At 38.8% G+C, this 17,886-nt stretch overlaps 3 protein-coding genes and 1 pseudogene across 5 annotated transcripts; 3 read left to right on the plus strand and 1 right to left on the minus strand.

Moving 5' to 3' along the window:
• Positions 1-279: 279 nt before the first annotated feature.
• Positions 280-3,910, minus strand: HCF106 (Bacterial sec-independent translocation protein mttA/Hcf106). Of its 2 annotated transcripts, none has more exons than XM_089160166.1 (6): positions 3,604-3,910; positions 3,391-3,512; positions 2,664-2,723; positions 2,423-2,573; positions 865-1,008; positions 280-789 (listed from the first exon to the last, which is right to left on the minus strand). In XM_089160166.1, the coding sequence occupies exons 1-6, from the start codon at positions 3,836-3,838 to the stop codon at positions 731-733; spliced, it is 771 nt and encodes a 256-aa protein (XP_089016292.1). In that variant the 5' UTR covers positions 3,839-3,910; the 3' UTR covers positions 280-730. The 2 variants fall into 2 exon arrangements, with proteins under 2 accessions (XP_089016292.1, XP_089016293.1); XM_089160167.1 differs by having other exon boundaries at positions 288-786; positions 3,604-3,908.
• A 4,016-nt stretch (positions 3,911-7,926) lies between these two features.
• LOC149013820 (uncharacterized) lies at positions 7,927-13,134 on the plus strand. Of its 2 annotated transcripts, none has more exons than XM_089159570.1 (2): positions 7,927-8,256; positions 11,182-13,134. In XM_089159570.1, the coding sequence occupies exons 1-2, from the start codon at positions 8,170-8,172 to the stop codon at positions 12,490-12,492; spliced, it is 1,398 nt and encodes a 465-aa protein (XP_089015696.1). In that variant the 5' UTR covers positions 7,927-8,169; the 3' UTR covers positions 12,493-13,134. The 2 variants fall into 2 exon arrangements, with proteins under 2 accessions (XP_089015696.1, XP_089015694.1); XM_089159568.1 differs by having other exon boundaries at positions 7,927-8,262; positions 11,182-13,131.
• Positions 13,135-14,117: 983 nt separating this feature from the next.
• Positions 14,118-16,768, plus strand: LOC149013821 (BTB/POZ domain with WD40/YVTN repeat-like protein). Its single transcript, XM_089160221.1, has one exon. The coding sequence runs from the start codon at positions 14,400-14,402 to the stop codon at positions 15,807-15,809; it is 1,410 nt and encodes a 469-aa protein (XP_089016347.1). The 5' UTR covers positions 14,118-14,399; the 3' UTR covers positions 15,810-16,768.
• On the plus strand, positions 16,161-17,886 carry LOC149013822 (uncharacterized; annotated as a pseudogene).

Below are 17,886 nucleotides of genomic sequence, written 5' to 3' on the forward strand. Positions count from 1 at the left end.
TGTCAACAAGTGAACTGAAATTCAGGCACCCAAGGTGCTATATTCAGCTTGTAATTCTTTTTTCTTAATATACAGGGAAAGAAGATAGTTTTGATATCTTGGTCCTTATAATGTATGACACATTCAAGTTGTCCTGTATAGTTGTATCATATTTCAAATAGTGGAACATGATATTCACCCTTCTAATGGGAAGTTAGCAGGGTTTCCCATGTCTGATCATCAAATTGAGATTTATCCCCTCATGCTCTATTTCCATATATAGCAACTATATGATTGGCCAGATCATATTCCTCATTTTTGTGCTTGCATTTTAATAAATAACATCTTCATTCTCTAATTTCTTTATGGTTTGTTGTCTCCTTTGCGGTACTTTTGAACAGACTTGATTTACAGCAAAAAATACTCCTGGACTCATTTGTACAATCAAATATCATTTAGGGAATAAGAATCAAAATTGTGCATATTTATTTCACAAAACATATGTGCATAACGCTTATCAACCCAATACACTGAGTAATCGAAACTTTAAATAAAAAAACTAAAGACCATCACCCCTTCTTTCTTGAAGTGATTCCTAGCGTACATACACGTCTCTGCTATATGGCCCTGCAAGATTCATTAAGTTGCCCAAGTCTTCCAATCTCCATCAAAAAGTTCTCAGAAGTCGGAACAACCCCAGATATTTTGGTGGATGTAGCATTTCATCAGTTTCATTTTATCAAGAACAGTTTCATGTCTCTTTCTTGGAGTTCTCTGGTGTAGTAGTGGCAACTTCAGAATTGAGAGCTGCTACAAATTGCATTGTATGATAAGAACCATGGAGAAACAAACAGAAGGCGAAGAAAATATGAGTTGGAATGCAACCTTGTGCCTGAACTACAGGTTCAGACGACTCTTCTGGAATGGGTGTTTGTCCTTGCTGTTGAGTGGAAGATGCTTTCAGTTGTGCCTCTGTAACCTTCAAGTAATCTTCAGTAGAGTATGCTCTTTTAGTAGATGGAGTGCCATCTGTTTATAGTGGAAAGTGACATTGCCATCAGATTCAGACTTCCAGTTTTCCTTTTCTATTTTCTGACATGTTTTAGACACAAAAGTCATAGATCTTACAAAAGCAAACAAACAATGATATACATATAGCAAGAATAATATCTCCCATTAAATATCAAGTAACAGACGATGATCAAAGGCTCTTCCCACGAACAAGTAAGCATCCAAATAGGAGGCCTATTGCATAAAATGGGCTTCCACTAATCCACTGTAATTTGAACATGTTTACTATATCATATTAGCCAATTTTTGTTAAATTTTACCACTGTATCAGTGGTTTCACAACAGCATGCTGTTAGAGACACAATTTCTCCCTTCTATACGCCATGGGAGGAAAGAAGAAAGGGTCTTTGGAAGTAAGGCCTCCAATAAAACAGAGATCTGGTTATTGTATCTGAGGTTGTATCTGAGGATTCTGAGAGCATAAATAACATGAAGCCCTTTGATACATCATAGCCAATATTCCAAAGGCCAGCACATTTAACGTTTCACACAACCATCATCTTTCGTGTCAGCTATCTGCTTAGTCACATCCTGGGGAGGGGGAGGGGGAGGGGGATAAACATGCACTTCTATGTTTGGTTCGGTATATCAAGGTTTATTTTGGGCTCTTGAAGAGCTGTGTTTCATTCTTATCATCAGCAAGATGAATTTGAAGGAACCACACCTTTTAAGTCCATAAAGTGGTTCATCAACCCACTGGAACACATGCAACTAAATATGTTTGGTTCGATATATCAAGGTTTATTTTGGGCTCTTGGAGAGCTGTGTTTCATTCTTATCATCAGCAAGATGAATTTGAAGGAACCACACCTTTTAAGTCCATAAAGTGGTTCATCAACCCACTGGAACACATGCAACTAAATAAGATGGTTAATTAACAAAGTTAATCAGGGCAACTGAAAATTCAAACATCTAGAAAGAAAACCAGGGGGGGGAGGGGGGGGGGGGAAGGGGAAAGGGGGCTGTAAGATCTGATCTTTACCAGCAAGCAGAGCCTCTTCTACACTATCATTTCATATAAGATGTCAAAGAATATACATAAAAGAAAATGGATATGGAAGTGTAAGAATGATGATCATGAACTTACATCCAAAAACTTTCATGTAATAATAGAATGTAGAAAGAATGAAAATCAAGGTAGTTTAAAACGAAACTGGAACAGAAAATTCAACCTTTCAATTGATGTATTTCAATTATCAATTCTAATTAACAACTAAACAACTTTCCAGAAACATTTTATAAAAGAAATGTATTTAAAAACAATGTTTTGCAATGCCATCAGCCTCCAGGACTGAAAGTTTCAAGACCCAAACTTATAAGAAGTAAGAGACTTCCCATTTTCTACACAGAATATAGATGTATAATAACTCACTTTCTCCACTCATGGCCTCTGCATTCTCAGTGTTTGTGTATGATGTGGTGGAAGTAGTGTTTGTGTTAGTAGGCCTGTATGTGTTCTGTGTCTGGATATCGTCAAGACCAATCTCCCTTTCAAGAGTGCTTTTGAATTCTCTGGAGACATCCTAATATTGAAAATGAATATCAGCGTCAATACTAAGTAATCTACAGCAGGAGCAATAAATTAAAATCGAAGAATGAACCTGCCCAATTACCTGAAGTTCCCTGATTGTAGGTTGGAAAGCCCGCAAAGTTTTCCCCAGGTTACGAGCTACCTGAAATAAGTAACTCAATCCATAACCCATGTTGGTTTTGCAAGGAAAATAAGTTTCAAAAAACACCATTGGTCGTTTTATGATGATGTGGCGTGACTTGATTTGGTTCTATAATTTGTATCCATTTATTAAGAATATGGATAGTTAAATGGGTTAATCAGTTTAGGCTACATTTTCATTGGATTCCAACCCAAGTGTGGTGTCTCTCTGAGACCATGGAAACCTTGGTGTCCCCTTAGCTAAGAGGTGTCTCTTTGAGACTAATAGGCACATCTAATGTCTCTTCCACCAAATAGAGGATCATTCCAAGGGTTCAAGGTTGGAGTTTCATCTACTCTTTCCTCTTTATGCTGCCCATTTTACCATTTGAGCATACCTTTAAGAACTCTAAGGGTCTATTAGTAGGTGAAGTGCTCGTCTATTAGGAAGCTATTTCAGAGGCCAATTCAACCCAGAAGCACTACTAGGGGAGTCTATGGTTTTAAGGAAGTGTCCATTGTCAAACCTCAGCCTAAAGGTCTTGCTCATTTCCTTATACAATTGCTACTAAGTAAGTCTTGCTCATTTCTCTCTTTTATTCATAACAACCCGAAATATAAACATGTATATAAAAGGTGCAAATATAAGACATCCACAGGTTTAAAGCAAAATAAATGAAGAACCTCACCTCTGCAAGTCCTTTCGGTCCAAATACTAACAAAGCTACGACTCCAATTACAAGCGCTTCAGGAGCTCCAACTCCAAACAAAGACGCATAGACCAGCTTCCCTCTGCCTCTTCTATTTACTCCTGAAACACAACATTTCAGAGATACCAACACAATACCCAGAAGAGAATACAAAATCTTGCTACAAACAAAATGGAAGGGGAAAAAAACTACCAAATTTCAAGGATTTCGGTCTGACGGATAAACCCAAATGTTTGAGGCCACTCCATGGCGGAAATAAACCAAAACCCAATTGAGGAACAGATGTAGAGAGACGAAACTTCGATTTCTGGGGAGATAGAAGTACAGGTGTAGAGGAAGCGACAACGGGTAGTCGTGAACGCGTAGAAGAACACAAAAACGCAGCAGTAGAAGTGGTGGAAGCCATGAATTTGTAATCACCGCTCATTCACTCAGAAATCTGAAGAGGTAGGGATCAGAATCCTCTATAGCCGCGGAGTTACCGTTACAGGTCATGCTTCTGGTTCCACTTTGGGCCACAAGCGAATAACCCCATAGCAGCAGCAGCTAACACTAATGTGGGCTGGGCTGGGCCGGGCCGGGCCGGAACAAGTTACATATTTTTCGGACTCTTTGGATATACTTTATATTTCTTTCTAAAAGAAGAAATAGACACGTGTCAATTCAGATGAGTCCTCGCGCCAGTACAGAGAAATCTGTGTGAAGGGATCCACACTGCATCAGCGCACTTGCATTTCATGACTACATTCGCTATTTTCTAGAAGAGTTTCGAAGAAGGAAGGATACAAAGATCTTTCAACTACAAAGTGGACTCAAGTACCAAAGTCATATTCCTAAACAACATGACTCTCCTAAGTCCTAATTAGGTTATTGACTATTGAGTTTGCCAACCTAAAAATATGCTAAAAAACACAAGACTCAAGTCTATTCTTAAGCTACAGTATATCATCTAAAATGGACCTAATTAAGGTATGAGAGTACCAATGAGCTTTAGAAAAAGGGCTGATAACTTCAATATGACCCAAAGTTTGTTCTCAATTGCATCAAGTAACATCGTCAATGCCTCCCCTTCCTTGTTGTTGCCAAAACTATCAAGCGTTCTATAGAAGTTCCTACAAATAATACAAACATTCGGATTCTTGCAAAAAAAGTCAAATGTGGACCAACTCAACGGTCAAAAAGCCAATTCTAAAAGTTAAGTCAATAAGTGAATCACCACAAAGTTCTGACTAGTTATAGAGCTTAATTAAAATTTGATAATGGAGGAAATGATTCAGATACATTTGATTTGTGTGATATTTTAATATATATATAATATTCACCTCTTATTCTAAATCATTGGATTCATTTATAGTCTTTCTTTGTAGATCGTAGGATTTTTTCCCTATTTTCATCTAAGTCAGCCAAGATCGTCTATCCCGAATTTGACTGTAACATATCTCTTTCCATAACCTTTCGGTTTCTTCATGCTTACAATACCTCTGGGTTCAATTCTTGAACCGGTCCAAACCTGGGTGATTGGTTAGAATGCTTATCAATATCCAGCCATCCTTAAAGGCTTATTTTTTCTTCCATGATGCATTGCAAATAATCTTACCAATCATGATGAAGGTTAGTCCATACAATTGCTTGAGATTGAGAAGACCTTACTATATTTGTTTTTACTTATTTTTTTCTTCACCTTGTAGAACTCTTCAAACACACTAAGAGCTTTTAGTAGCACCTCGAAAGCCGGAAAGGGTGGGCATCTTGAGTTTTGGAGAAAATAAAACTATTTATGGACTTTCAAATCGACCATGCAATAAAAGTAACCATGCTTTTTAGCTACTCTGCCTTTTCCTCTTCACGCCCTTTCCAACTCTCCCACGACTTAATCCAATATTGAAAATATCAAATTCTGATGAGATAGGGAACTTGCAAATCATATCACTTTTGAAAAAGAATAATGCAAAATAATATAACTTACAGTCTTTTCCTTGCAGCCACACCTTCGACATGAAGAGTCAAGCATTAAATTTCTATGTAAATTTCTTACCTATAAAGTCCTCCTCGTGATGCCACACCTTCACTACAAGCTCGCATTTCATGAGTTATTACTACTAGTTAGCTATTATTCCCTTTCTTGACTTGTCACCATTAATACGTCATCACTAACATCATAAACGTGATTAAGACTAATTTAATTTAAGGAAACCTCTTAAGAACTTATTTAGGAGTAATACAAAATTAAAGTGAATAAAATGTTTTACTAATTAATGGGCTGGAATCACAAGTTCACAACTGTATGATGTTGATAGAGCACCCTTATTAAACTATAATTGTGAGTTCGACATATGAAATCTCTCTCTCTCTCTCTCTCTCTCTAGGTTTTCCCCCAAATCAAGGTTGGAACCACCGTAAACTCACCGCTCTTTGATATGGACAACCTTGATAGCTAAATGGGCCTTAGTCCGAAGCCCATTACAGCTAAGCACAGGGCCCACAGGATTAGATTTTATTAACCCCCACCACTAATCTCGGATTAGGGTCTCAGCTGACTTAAACCCTCAAACACGGCTAAAACCATGACTTTTATGTTCAGCAAAGACTTTCTTCCTCTTCAAGCCACGCTGTAGTTTCCAAAACCCTTCCACATTGAACCTACACTTCATTCTCTCTCTCTCTCTCTAAAGCTCTTCTCTTTTCTAAGGTAAAATCACCTCAACATTAGAGAAAAATAAAAGAACTACACAAGAATTTTAAAATTGTATGATCAAATTTTTTTCTTTTGGGTCTATTGGTTTATTATCAATAATCCCATAAATTAGAGTGTGATTTACAAGTTGCAGTAGGCACGTTACGTGTTCTAGTCATTGTAAGTTTTTCTTAAGAGAACTTCTGTTATACTTTATGATCACTTAGTGGATTCTTTTTCTCTTAGCTAGCTCGGTGCGCGTGTTGGGTGGGAAGAGAGAGTGCATAAATTACATATTTGTGTAGATGATAGATGGGTTTTGAGTTGTTAATGACTCTTAATTAAAACCCTAATCCTAGCTTTAGACAATTTGTAAGTGTCTATAGTTTTATCCTTCCAAATTTTTTATTATTTATTTCATATCAACGACCACTCACCCACCCAACAACTTGACACACGTGTAATGCTTCAATAGCTCTTGTTTCGTATGATCAAAACCCTAGTAATCCCAAACCCTTTTGTGTGAACACAGTAATCACCATTTTCTCCCTAAAAAGATCATAACTTTATCAACTTGCAGCCATGAGACTAGACATATTCTTGCCCATTAAAAAAAAATCTAAAAATATATTTATTGCCACTTGTGGGGTTTAGATATGAGGGCCCACCAAATGGGAACCTTACAAGTTAAAAGTTTCATGAAATCTAACAAAAGTTATCTCAAAAGCTGAATTAAAAGGCCATGCTTTAATGAAACCTTCAATGGAGGAATGCAAAAGGTTTCATGGGTAAAGGAAAAATATGAAAAGGTTAGAGAGAGAGAGAGAATGAGAATTTATAGATGAAAATTGAAAAGACTCTCTCTTCTACAAAGAGTCAGAAAAAGGAGATGAACGGATGAACCAACCCAACCGTGTAAAGTTATTAAAGAAATAGAGAGAGAGAATTTATAGATGAAAAGTGGGTCCCACGTTAACCCCTATCTTACGCACTACTGGGCGCACTTCCCACCAATGGCATCAACAACTGGACCACCCACACGTGCACCCCTTTTCTCTGACGTAAAAGCACCTAAAGCACGGACGACACACTTTTAATCATCTTTCTAATCACCCTTCTAATCTTATCTTAATTAATAATTAAATAGTTTTCATTTTTCATGTGCTTTTACTCCTTGTTCCTTAATTACCCTCGTCGTTATTTAAATTTCCATTTCATAGTCTGATTCCCACCCCACCCCTTCTTCCGAAGACAAGATGGCTAAGTGATTCACTAAATATTGGTTTTGGGTCCGCAATAGCTAAGCACATCGACAACTAACACATGTAACAATAAGAATAGTTTTTTCATCCAGAGAAGCAAACAAATAAATCAATCATGTAATGTCTCGCGTGCATTTCCTTTGTCCAATTCTAGCCAAGGATTCTAACTCGTTTAATACTTCTATGCTCAAATAAAACTCTTACATCTAATAATATCCAGAGAAGCTTTGACGTATATAGTTTTATCCTGTTTCTAATAACGTCATTTTCAAGTTTAATTTTATCACAGGGTGACCTTAAATTTGACAGACGGCCACCTATATTATTAGTAAAATATCATAAATACCACCCTCATTCAACAGCTTTCCCATTCTACCTCTTTCTTCTAAGGGGGCACAAAATTATTTAGGCAATATGAGTGGAGGCATAAGGGTAGATAAGTAAATTAACCAACAATTGCTTTGATAATTGAATGACTAATAAAGGTATCCTGCTAAAATCAGAAAAACATCATATCCTTAAACAGTATGATTAGTTAATAACAATTATTTACAAATCAAAGTTTACATCTTTGCGTGTTTGACCCCTTGGTCGATCATTACAAAATAACAGAGAGAAGGAGGGAGAGAGAGAGAAAACGGTGTTTGGATTTTTTTGGATGTTTTATATGTCACCATTTTCTTACTTTCTTCTCCGGTATTTCTTGCATCCTTTCCGCTCTGACTTACTTTTCCGGCAAGATTTTTGAAAGGAGACAACCGTGGAGGTTGAAGAAAGAAACAATTCTTCAAAATTAGGTTTATTTGATCAACATAAAGAGAGATGAGAGGTGTAAATAATACTATGGAGACTATAAATGCTGCTGCTAATGCGATCGCAGTCGCAGAGAGTCGAGTTCAGCAGAACACGGTCCAGGTTTATCGTTTATTTCATTTATTTGATCGTATTTTTCGTTTTCAACTCAACTCGCTTTGTGTTTTTTGTGTACTTGTAGGCTGAAGGTGTTTATGTTACAACCGTTCGGAATTTTAAGATCTGCGGAAAATTATTCATCTTATGCTCGTTTCTAGAATGATTTTCTCCGTTTCTTTCTTCCTCTGCTTTTGCTTTCTGATCTGGTAATCGACTATAGGTAGCTTGAGGGCCTGGTTTGGATGAATATTTTTCATTTTTGAATGTTGTATAAGTTTACTCTGTTCTCTGTGATGTTTTGACGCGAGTTGACTTATATTAAGAGGAATCATATGGTTTTGGGTTGCCGTGGATTTGGAGTTTCATCAGTGTTACTTACGCGTATTCTGGTTCCTGGAGACGTGGTTTAGAGTTAGTTTCTATGTTTTTGTATATGAAACTATTTTGGAATCACAGAATGAATCGTGGTGTCGACCCAAATGAAAAAGGGTTTTGTTGGATGTCTGGCTTTACGCGATACCTGTCCGGTGCTCTATCCCAAGAATCACTCTCTTCAAGTTAGGTTCTTGTACCCTCATAGAATGTTTCCTGTTAGCAGGCTGTACTCTGTTTTGCCATGATGATAGAAAAAAAAATTAGTCTAGCTCTTTGCTTAGAAGGAGTTGGTTGAGGTCTAGGATTCTTTGGAGATTCTATGTGTACGACTCTTTTTCTCCCCTGAGTAAAATCAGTCATTCTTATATCGAACCTATTGCAATCTTAAGCATAGCTTTGAGAGAAAAACAACCTGATGCGCATGATAATTCTGTGGATACTGCTTCCTATGGGTGTCTTAGTGTGTTTTAACTTGGGAAAGAATAAATTGTGTGCTTATATAGAATGGGTTGGAATCTCCAATGGTCCAGACAAGCTTTTTGCTTTGCTATGAACGTCTTTGTTATATAATAGCTTCTTAGCATGAAGATTTGAAGTTCCTATAATTTTTTCATAATGAGCTGCCCTGTCATTTGCGTTTGTAGCAGAACCTTGATGGCCGAAATGATTTCTAGGCCTCCAACCTTTACTGCTGCAGAGTCACCTTCCCCACCCCTGCCCCCCAACATAAAAAAAAATTAAGAGTAGTTACAAACTCACATCCTTCTTTTTGCAATTGAAGAAGTCATATTTTTGGTCCATAGAAAACAAAGACTATCTTTTCAAAGTATAGCTATATTGTAAAATTTGAATAAATACTATGCCAAAGTGCATAATTTCTTTTTGGACTTAAAATATTGATGGCTGTTTTGTTTACCATGGGAATTTGAAACTCTATCAATGTCTAATCTTTTCCCAAGCAAGCTAAATATTTTCTTTGGAGGATGGATAGAAAGTCTCAATAATTTGGATGTTTGACTGTTGGTTAGGTTCATGCCTTAGTTCATATTCTGGATTATATAAATATGAACTCAAATCTGGACCTGAATTGTCCTTGTGAACATTAATATCTTACTGATTGGATATTTTGTGTATGCAGCAAAGCCTTCACCTTTATTATTAAATAACGTTATGCAGTATATATTAACACGTTCATGAGTCTGTTTGGTAAGTGTAGAGCCCGTAGAAACTGATAATGTTTATGAGGTACCACTTCATTTGTTATGGAGTTATGGAGTAGTTTCCCTTTTTATTTTGCATTCGAGTGCCCATAAGTTTTTATGCCATCTTTCTCATTAAACTATGGGCAGCAAGTGTCCCCCCCCCCCCTTTTTTTCTTCTACTGGGTTGGGGTAGGAAGGAATTTCAACACTTGGAACTGAGAGAAGTATGTGTGTACATTCTAACACTCCCCAGACTTTGCAGTGGCAGGAGCCTCTTGAATTGGGTACACCTTTTTCAGGTGCTTAGGGAAGGCATTTATATTATTTTCCCTCAATAGTGACAGATCTTGAATTCAGCTAGACCTTATAGGTTTCTAAGTTATTCCAAGGCTTTGTTATCAGCATATAATTGCTTATGTGACTGACTGTTGTGGTGATTATGGCAAGGCATATCATATTTATAAGTTCCCTAGGTGGTTGTTCAGTTGAATTTGATTTTCGTTTTGTTCTTTTGATTGTATCATCTACTGTTTACGTTTTCCCTTGGATGAAATTGGCACTTTTTAAGGAGCATCTCATTGCTTGCTATTGTAACCATTCTCACTGGTGAGAAGGAGCATTGTCTGTCTATTCTACCTACCCACAGGATTTCATAAATTATCATAGGGATATTAAGAAAGTAGATTTTGCTCTTGTACCATTTGATGTTGGAGAAAAGAGTCCAATATTTCTAAAATTGGGCTCTGTGCATCTCAAAGCCATCAACTTCCATGTGTTGATTTGTATATGTCAAATCTGAAGTGGAAATTTCAGGCCCTAGCTCACCTTTCCAGTCCTACAGGCCATTTGGAGATATGTTTGGATGGGTTTTCATATATGACTGAAATTTTCGAATGAATTTTGGAATATTATGGTTGTAAGATTGTCTTTGTATTTATACTCATCCCATCAATCTGTTTAGCTATTCTTGAACTATTAGAACACATGTGATAATTTGATTACTCTTAGAGGTACATGAAAATGTGAAGAAACTTTCTCTTGCAACCTTTCCTATTGGTCTGCTTCATTGCTAGCCTATTTATTTTCTTCATAATCTGTTATGTTTGTTGCTTGAAGTTACGTCAGCGTATGATGCTTACTTCAGTTGAACTGTTTTTTGGGGTAAATGAGAACACCATGAAGGGTTATCTTTTTCCCTTTCTCTGAATGATGTAATATAACTTTCTCAAATTTTTTGCCTTCCAAGCCACTCGATTGTATGGCAACTGCATAAGAAACTGCATATTACTTTACTGCAACAAATTTTTGTTTTCATAAAACCTAACATTTGTTACTGAATATACAGAAGAGAAGGTGGGGTGGCTGCTGGAGTTTATACTGGTGTTTTGGATCTCATAGAAATGGCAAGCGAATTAGCCATGCTGTCCTCATTCCTGAACGAACATTTCCAGAAACTAATGCTCCTGCCACCGAGAATCCAGTACATGAACAATCCACCATAATGTTACCTTTTGTTGCTCCTCCATCATCTCCTGCTTCTTTTCTCCAATCAGAACCTCCTTCTGCTACCCAGTCACCAACTGGGTTATTATCTTTCACCACATTTTCTTACTCTCCCAGTGGGCCTGCCTCTATTTTTGCGACTGGGCCTTATGCTCATGAGACTCAGTTAGTATCACCCCCCGTCTTCTCAACCTTCACAACTGAACCATCCACTGCTCCCCTCACTCCTCCTCCTGAAACTGTCCAAATGACTACGCCTTCGTCACCAGAGGTGCCATTTGCTCAGCTGCTTACCTCATCATTAGATGCCAACCACATAACGGATGACACACATCAGAAATCCCCGTTTTCCAACTATGAATTCCAGTCATATCATCTTTACCCCGGAAGCCCAGTTGGGCACCTCATATCACCTAGCTCAGCAATCTCAGGTTCTGGAACCTCATCTCCATACCTTGATTCTGATTTCTTTTCTGGAGGACATCCCTTTCTTCATTTTGGCACAGGGGAGGTCCCCAGGATTTTGAGCATTGATGTACTTTCTAACCGTTACTGGGGACCAGGACGAGGGTCTGGCTCTTTGACACCGGATGCTGCTGGACCAACCTCTCGAGACAGTCTTATTCTTGACAGTCGGATGTCAGAGGTTGCATCTCTTGCTAACTCAGAGAATGGATCCCAAAATGGTGATGTTGTAATTGGTCAGCGAGTTTCATTTGAACTAACTGCTGAAGATGTTGAGGCTGCAATGGTTCCAGGCTGTGAGCAGAAGGCCCCTGGAATGTTGGTTGAGACTGCAATGGAAGCTCTACCAGATGCAGCTGCAGCAGGAACAGCTACTACCATATCTCAGAAGGATGGTGTTTCCCATGAAGCAGATGATAATTTTGAGTGCCGTATTGGTGAAACATTGAATGATGTGCCTGAGGGAGCTTCAGGAGATGAAGAAGAGGAGCAACAGGAGAAGCAGAAGCACACTTCTTTCGCACAAGGGTCTCTGAAAGAATTCAAGTTTTCAAATGCAGATGGAGAATTGTCTGATAAGCCTACCATTGGATCAGACTGGTGGGTCAATGAAGAGTTTGTTGGGAAGGAGTCTAGCCCCTGTCCTAAGTGGGCCTTCTTCCGTATGATGCAACCTGGTGTCAGTTAATCTATATAAACATGTCCAGTCTTCTTTTTCAGCATCTGTGTATCATGTGTATCACAGGTGTTAGCCAGCACGGCAGAAGGGAATAGAAACTGGGTTAGATACTCCAGTGGAAGTCAAACTAAAGAGCAATGCAATTCTGAAATCATCACCAGAGGAGGTTGCCAAAGAAGGGAGGGAAGGAACTTCCTGTTGATAACTGCTTATATGTATCCATGTGGCCCAAGTCTCCGAAACTGGTGGGTTAGTTTTGTGTATCCCCACCAGAAAGATTATACAAAATGGAATGATCTGTGAATTTGTCGGATAGGTAGCATGCTGTAATGTATAAATTTTCCTTTCCTAGATTTCAAACCTGAAACTGGAAGATAACATCTTTGTTTATCATTCATTTATGTAGTCTGACACAGCAACATTTTTCCTTTTTCATGTTAAACCTCTAACCCGTATATCTGTCAAAGACAAGATTCCCATCTCCCTCAAGCTATGAAATTTAGAACATCAACGGCCATGTTTGGGCGGAGTGTTTTTTAGCCCGAAACCATTAGGCCTAGCTCGAAAGCACTCTAAATCGCACTGTTGACATCCCTACTTTCCACCCAACGTATTTGGAGTGAGATTTTGATCACGACTGTTGGCCGCAGGTGCTGGGTATTAAAAGTTGAACCTACCTATTTGTGCCTCCGTCTTCCAACACTCCCAAACATGCCAATAAAGATATTGAAATATTTTGTTCCGTTTGTTTGCAAAGTTGGGGTGGGGAAAAAAAACATGTGGATCCCGCTTTTAGGTTTTTCACACTCTTTCACAAAATTTTACATATTTTGTGGGGTTTTGAAAAGGCATGAGGTGAAAAAAAATTAGCATAGGACCTCACAAGTCTCTAGCTTTCCCACCCCTAAATCAAACAAACCACATTTTTAGGATTTAATGAAAAATTTTGTTTTTTCAAATTTTTTTTCCCACCCCACCTTTATTCCAGCAATAATGCAGCCTTGAGGTAAAAAATTCTTAAGCCAACGTGTAAATTGTGTCATATTCCTTTTCTCTTTGGAAATGAAAGAATTTATTCAAGCTAAACAACCTCGACAGTGAAGAGAAGGGTTTCAAAGAGCGAATCTAGTGCGCTTAATACTATATTTGATGGATGGGCCCGACGTAGTTCATGGGCCGTCAGAGGCCAAGAACCAACCACAATGGTCCATGGAGGCCCAAATCAAATTTGAACTGACAACGATAATTAATTATGGGCCATCATAGGAACTATGGGCTGTCGAAAGTTGGGAATTGCGAGCATGGACCGGCTAATTATAACTGAGCTAATTCCTTTCAGATTTTTCTATCCAAAAAAAAAAAAATCCCCTTTCAGATTTAGATAAAATTCCAGTGAAATCATTGGAATGGAATCTGGAGGAATGTACGCTAACTCTAGAACCTTTTACTTTTCAGACTTCCAATCAAACTCGTGTTGGCAAAGTGAAGCATTCGATTAAGTGAAAATTTTTAATTTTCTATATGTAAGGTTCTAGATTGATGATCTGTCAAATATCATATTTTTCTCCGCCAAAGTATCTGGCTTATAATTGCTGAACTGTCGAATTATTGTTAAACAAAAGAAACAGGTAAAAGCTTCGGTCAATGGAGGCCTGCGGCATTGGCTTCTTTCTAGAAGGGGAAGGGCTGAAGAGGGTTCGTCCAGTTTGGTTGAATTCCCTTCCCTTCAATAGCGGCTGCTTCTTTTCTTTTTCTTTTTTATTAAAGGAGCCGTCATTGACGGTTGAACTTGGTTAACCTTTGTTCTCTTCTGCATCAATTTTGGGATTTCTTCGCTGTTTTCTCCCTTGGAATTGTTTCCTCTGTGTTCTTCAGAGAAGAGTTTCAATAGGGTTGTGCAGAAAGGGGTCGGAATAATGCCTCCGTTGGCAGAAAATCGACTTCATCTCTCTTATGGGTTTCGTCCTAAGAAATCAGAATCGGGTGTAGTTACTCTCGACATCGGCGGACAGCTCTTTCAAACAACCCGACAAACCCTAGCTCAGGCTGGTTCTAACTCTCTACTTTCCATGATTTCCGATTCTTCTAACGTTCCATCAGGTGTTCGATTCGTGGATAGAGACCCAGAGATCTTTTCCGTCTTTCTTTCCCTGCTCAGAACAGGTTTTCTTCCATCCAAGGCTAGGGAGTTTGATCTTCAGGACTTGGTGTTCGAAGCCCAATTCTACGGTATCGAGGATCTACTTGTCTCTGCTCTCTCGAACCCATCTCATTTTGATGCCTTTAATCTCGAAAAATCTCTGATTTTACCTCTTGGCGGTAGGGATCCTCCTTCTGCCATATCCACTACTACGTATGGGTCGGTTCATGTCGCTCATGGTAGCAAAATTACTTCTTTTGATTGGTCGTTGCGGCGGAAATCTACCATCCTCACCCGCTTCAATGCCGTCGATTCAATACTTGCTCTATCGCCTTCGATTGCAGCAGTCGGTGCCACCGACATCTCTGGTCTCCAGATTCTTGACCTTCAAAAGGGTTTCGTTCGAGAAACCTTAAATTGGGAGAATCGAACCAAATCCTGCTCCACTGTTCAGGCTATTGGTTCTTCTCCTGAATTTCTCTTTACCAGCTTTGAATCTGGGCGTCGCAATTCGAATTCAATTATGGTTTTTGATCTCCAAGGTAGCTTCCGTCCAGTTATGGAAATTGGTCACTCTGAGATTTACGGGGCCGATCTTGACTCCGGCATCCCTGCCACCAAATTGAAGTGGGTTTCTGGTTACAATCTGCTTATGGCATCTGGGTCTCATTCAGGACCTTCTGGGGTGCTTGGCAACATACGGTTATGGGATATCCGGTCTGGTAACACTACTTGGGAAGTGAAGGAAAAAGAGGATTGCTTCTCTGATGTCACGGTCTCGGATGATCTGTCTGCAATTTTCAAAGTGGGAGTAAATTCGGGCGATGTGTTCTTTGCGGATTTAAGGAAGCTTGACGTTGACAATCCATGGATTTGTCTTGGAGAAGGAAGATTGGGAACTAAAGGGAAGAAAGAAGGTGCTGGATGTAGGATTGAAAGCCATGGAAATCAGCTGTTTTGCAGCAGAAGAGGAGATATGGAGTTGTGGTCCGAGGTTTTAATTGGAAAGAGAACCACTGAAGATGGACAAGACGAAAGGATATTCAGGAAAAATTTAATGGGAAGGAACAAAGACATGGGAGGATGCAGGATTACACACTTGGCTTTTGGAGGTAACAAAATGATTGTTACTAGAAAGGATCAGCAATCTGTTGAGGTATGGCAGAGTCCAATAAGGGGGTTCTGAATCTGATATGGAGTATAAATGTACATGTCTTATTTAAATGGTTTAGTTATTAGATAGGAATTCATGAGTTTCATCAGACAGGGCAGAAAAAAATTCATTCTTTTTAGTCACAGTTTGTGCTAGTCATTTGATTGTTTGTGAATGTGTGGATTGGTGGCAATCAACGCCAAGTGGGTAGTTAGTGGAGAAACGAAAAAGGGAAATTTTTTATTTTGTAATGGCCATTTCATCGTCTGTTCTTGATTCTTTTTTTCTTTTTTGAGGCTGTAAATGATCAATAAGAACTTACAGGATTGTTTATGATCTGCTGTTATGTTTTCCTTCGATGACTTAATGTTTAGAGTGGAGTTAATGAGGTTATGTGAGAAAGAATCTAAGAAGAGGACATGCGATGGATCTGGAAGCCTTGAAACTGCATTTGGCTTGACTGCAATTTTTAGGGCAGTGAAAGTAGCAATTAGGTTTCCAAAGAACGAAGTGGTTGGAGAGGCAACGAGAGGCAACACGACGTGTTACCAATCTCGAGTTATGACTCTTGTGAGCTGTAGCTCTACAGCTCACAACTCTCAGGATTTTGCTTGCCATAGAAGTGGTTCAATTATTCACTTGTGGGGACCTAACCACTCATTAAGAGTAGAGTTGGTCGCATTCAAACAGAAGAACCTCTGTGCTTACACATATCTAGCTTTTCTTCTCATCTTCCTGGTACCCAGGCGTGCACCCGCCTACCCACTCACCCAGTAAACAAGAGCCATGATCTCTGTGCTACGTTCTCCAATGGGTGTTCAACCATCGATGATAAATGGAGAAAAGAAAATGATAAAGGGAAAAATTATAGAAGCCACGACATACATAAGTGGACTACTGCCTATTTGGCTACTCAAAATTATACACAGATGAATGCTATAAAAACTGTGGCTAATCTAACTTGGGTAGCTCTGAAGAATTAAATCATCCTCGAGCTACTGTGATGCCTGCAAGCAATCAGTATGTGCTTTGTGATGTTGCCTCTGGGAACTCAAGTAATGCATGTCTGCCTGGGTTTCCTAAAGAAGGAAAACACATTTTTTATAATTGTGATGTTGCTGAGGTTCTGATATTGATTTCTTGACCTCTGTAGAAGCTCAATAGAAGCTTGCCAAGCCCAGCCCAGCTACTGAATGATTACTTCGTAATGCTACCAGGCTAGTTTTGTATTAGTTATTCTCTCATTATCCAGTTCATAAACTGTAATCTTCTTCAACATAGGGATCCTTATGCTGAGAATATTCAATTTGGGATTGTGGGTTCTTTAATATATAACCTTCTCTAAGGTTTTCACTGTTTAATTCTGTAATTTGTTTTTGCACTTCACGCTGTCTATGGCTCTTCCATTCTTAACGTACATCCGCATTCCAGAATTATAGAAGTCCTCCTTGGCATTCCCATGCTTTAGGATAACCTCTGTGAAAAGAGATTTCAAGCTTCATGGAATGACTGTAGGGGGTTCTCTTTGGGGCCATATTTATGTTCATCTTCTTGGTCATAACCCCAGAACAAGCTTATGAAGCAATTGACCTCCCAATCCTTGGCCTTCTCTTTGTAACCATGGTTGTAAGCATCTATCTTGAAAGAGACGACATGTTCAAGTACTTTGTGCTGTATCTGTCTTGTGTCTGCTTTCCAGTATTTCGGGAGAGCATGATCTTCCAGCACACCCATTACTACTGGCCTTGGCTTCTAGTGCAAATATTGGGTCTTCTGCTACTCGAGTTGGCAACCCCCAGAACTTGATTATAACTACCAAGAGTAATATTTCACTTGGACAATTCCTATTGGTTATTTTCCCTGAAATGCTTGTGGAATGTGGGAGTGCTTGTGAATGCATTTATCCTGCTATGCATGTGTCAGAACTTACTGAGTGCAATGTAGAGGAAGTGCCTAAATAAGCTATTTGAAGAGGGGGATGTCATGCAGTTTCTCGCCCATTAGGATGTCACATCTCTCATCTTTAAATTTGAATGAGTTAAATTCCAGATTGGAATCTTTGCAAATCCGTAGTTCACTAGATCTGAATGTGGAGACTGCTAGAGAATAG

The sequence above is a fragment of the Hakea prostrata genome, chromosome 6 (assembly GCF_041222555.1).
Source record: "Hakea prostrata isolate BN-2017 chromosome 6, UWA_Hpros_2, whole genome shotgun sequence".
Classification (NCBI taxonomy): Eukaryota; Viridiplantae; Streptophyta; class Magnoliopsida; order Proteales; family Proteaceae; genus Hakea; species Hakea prostrata.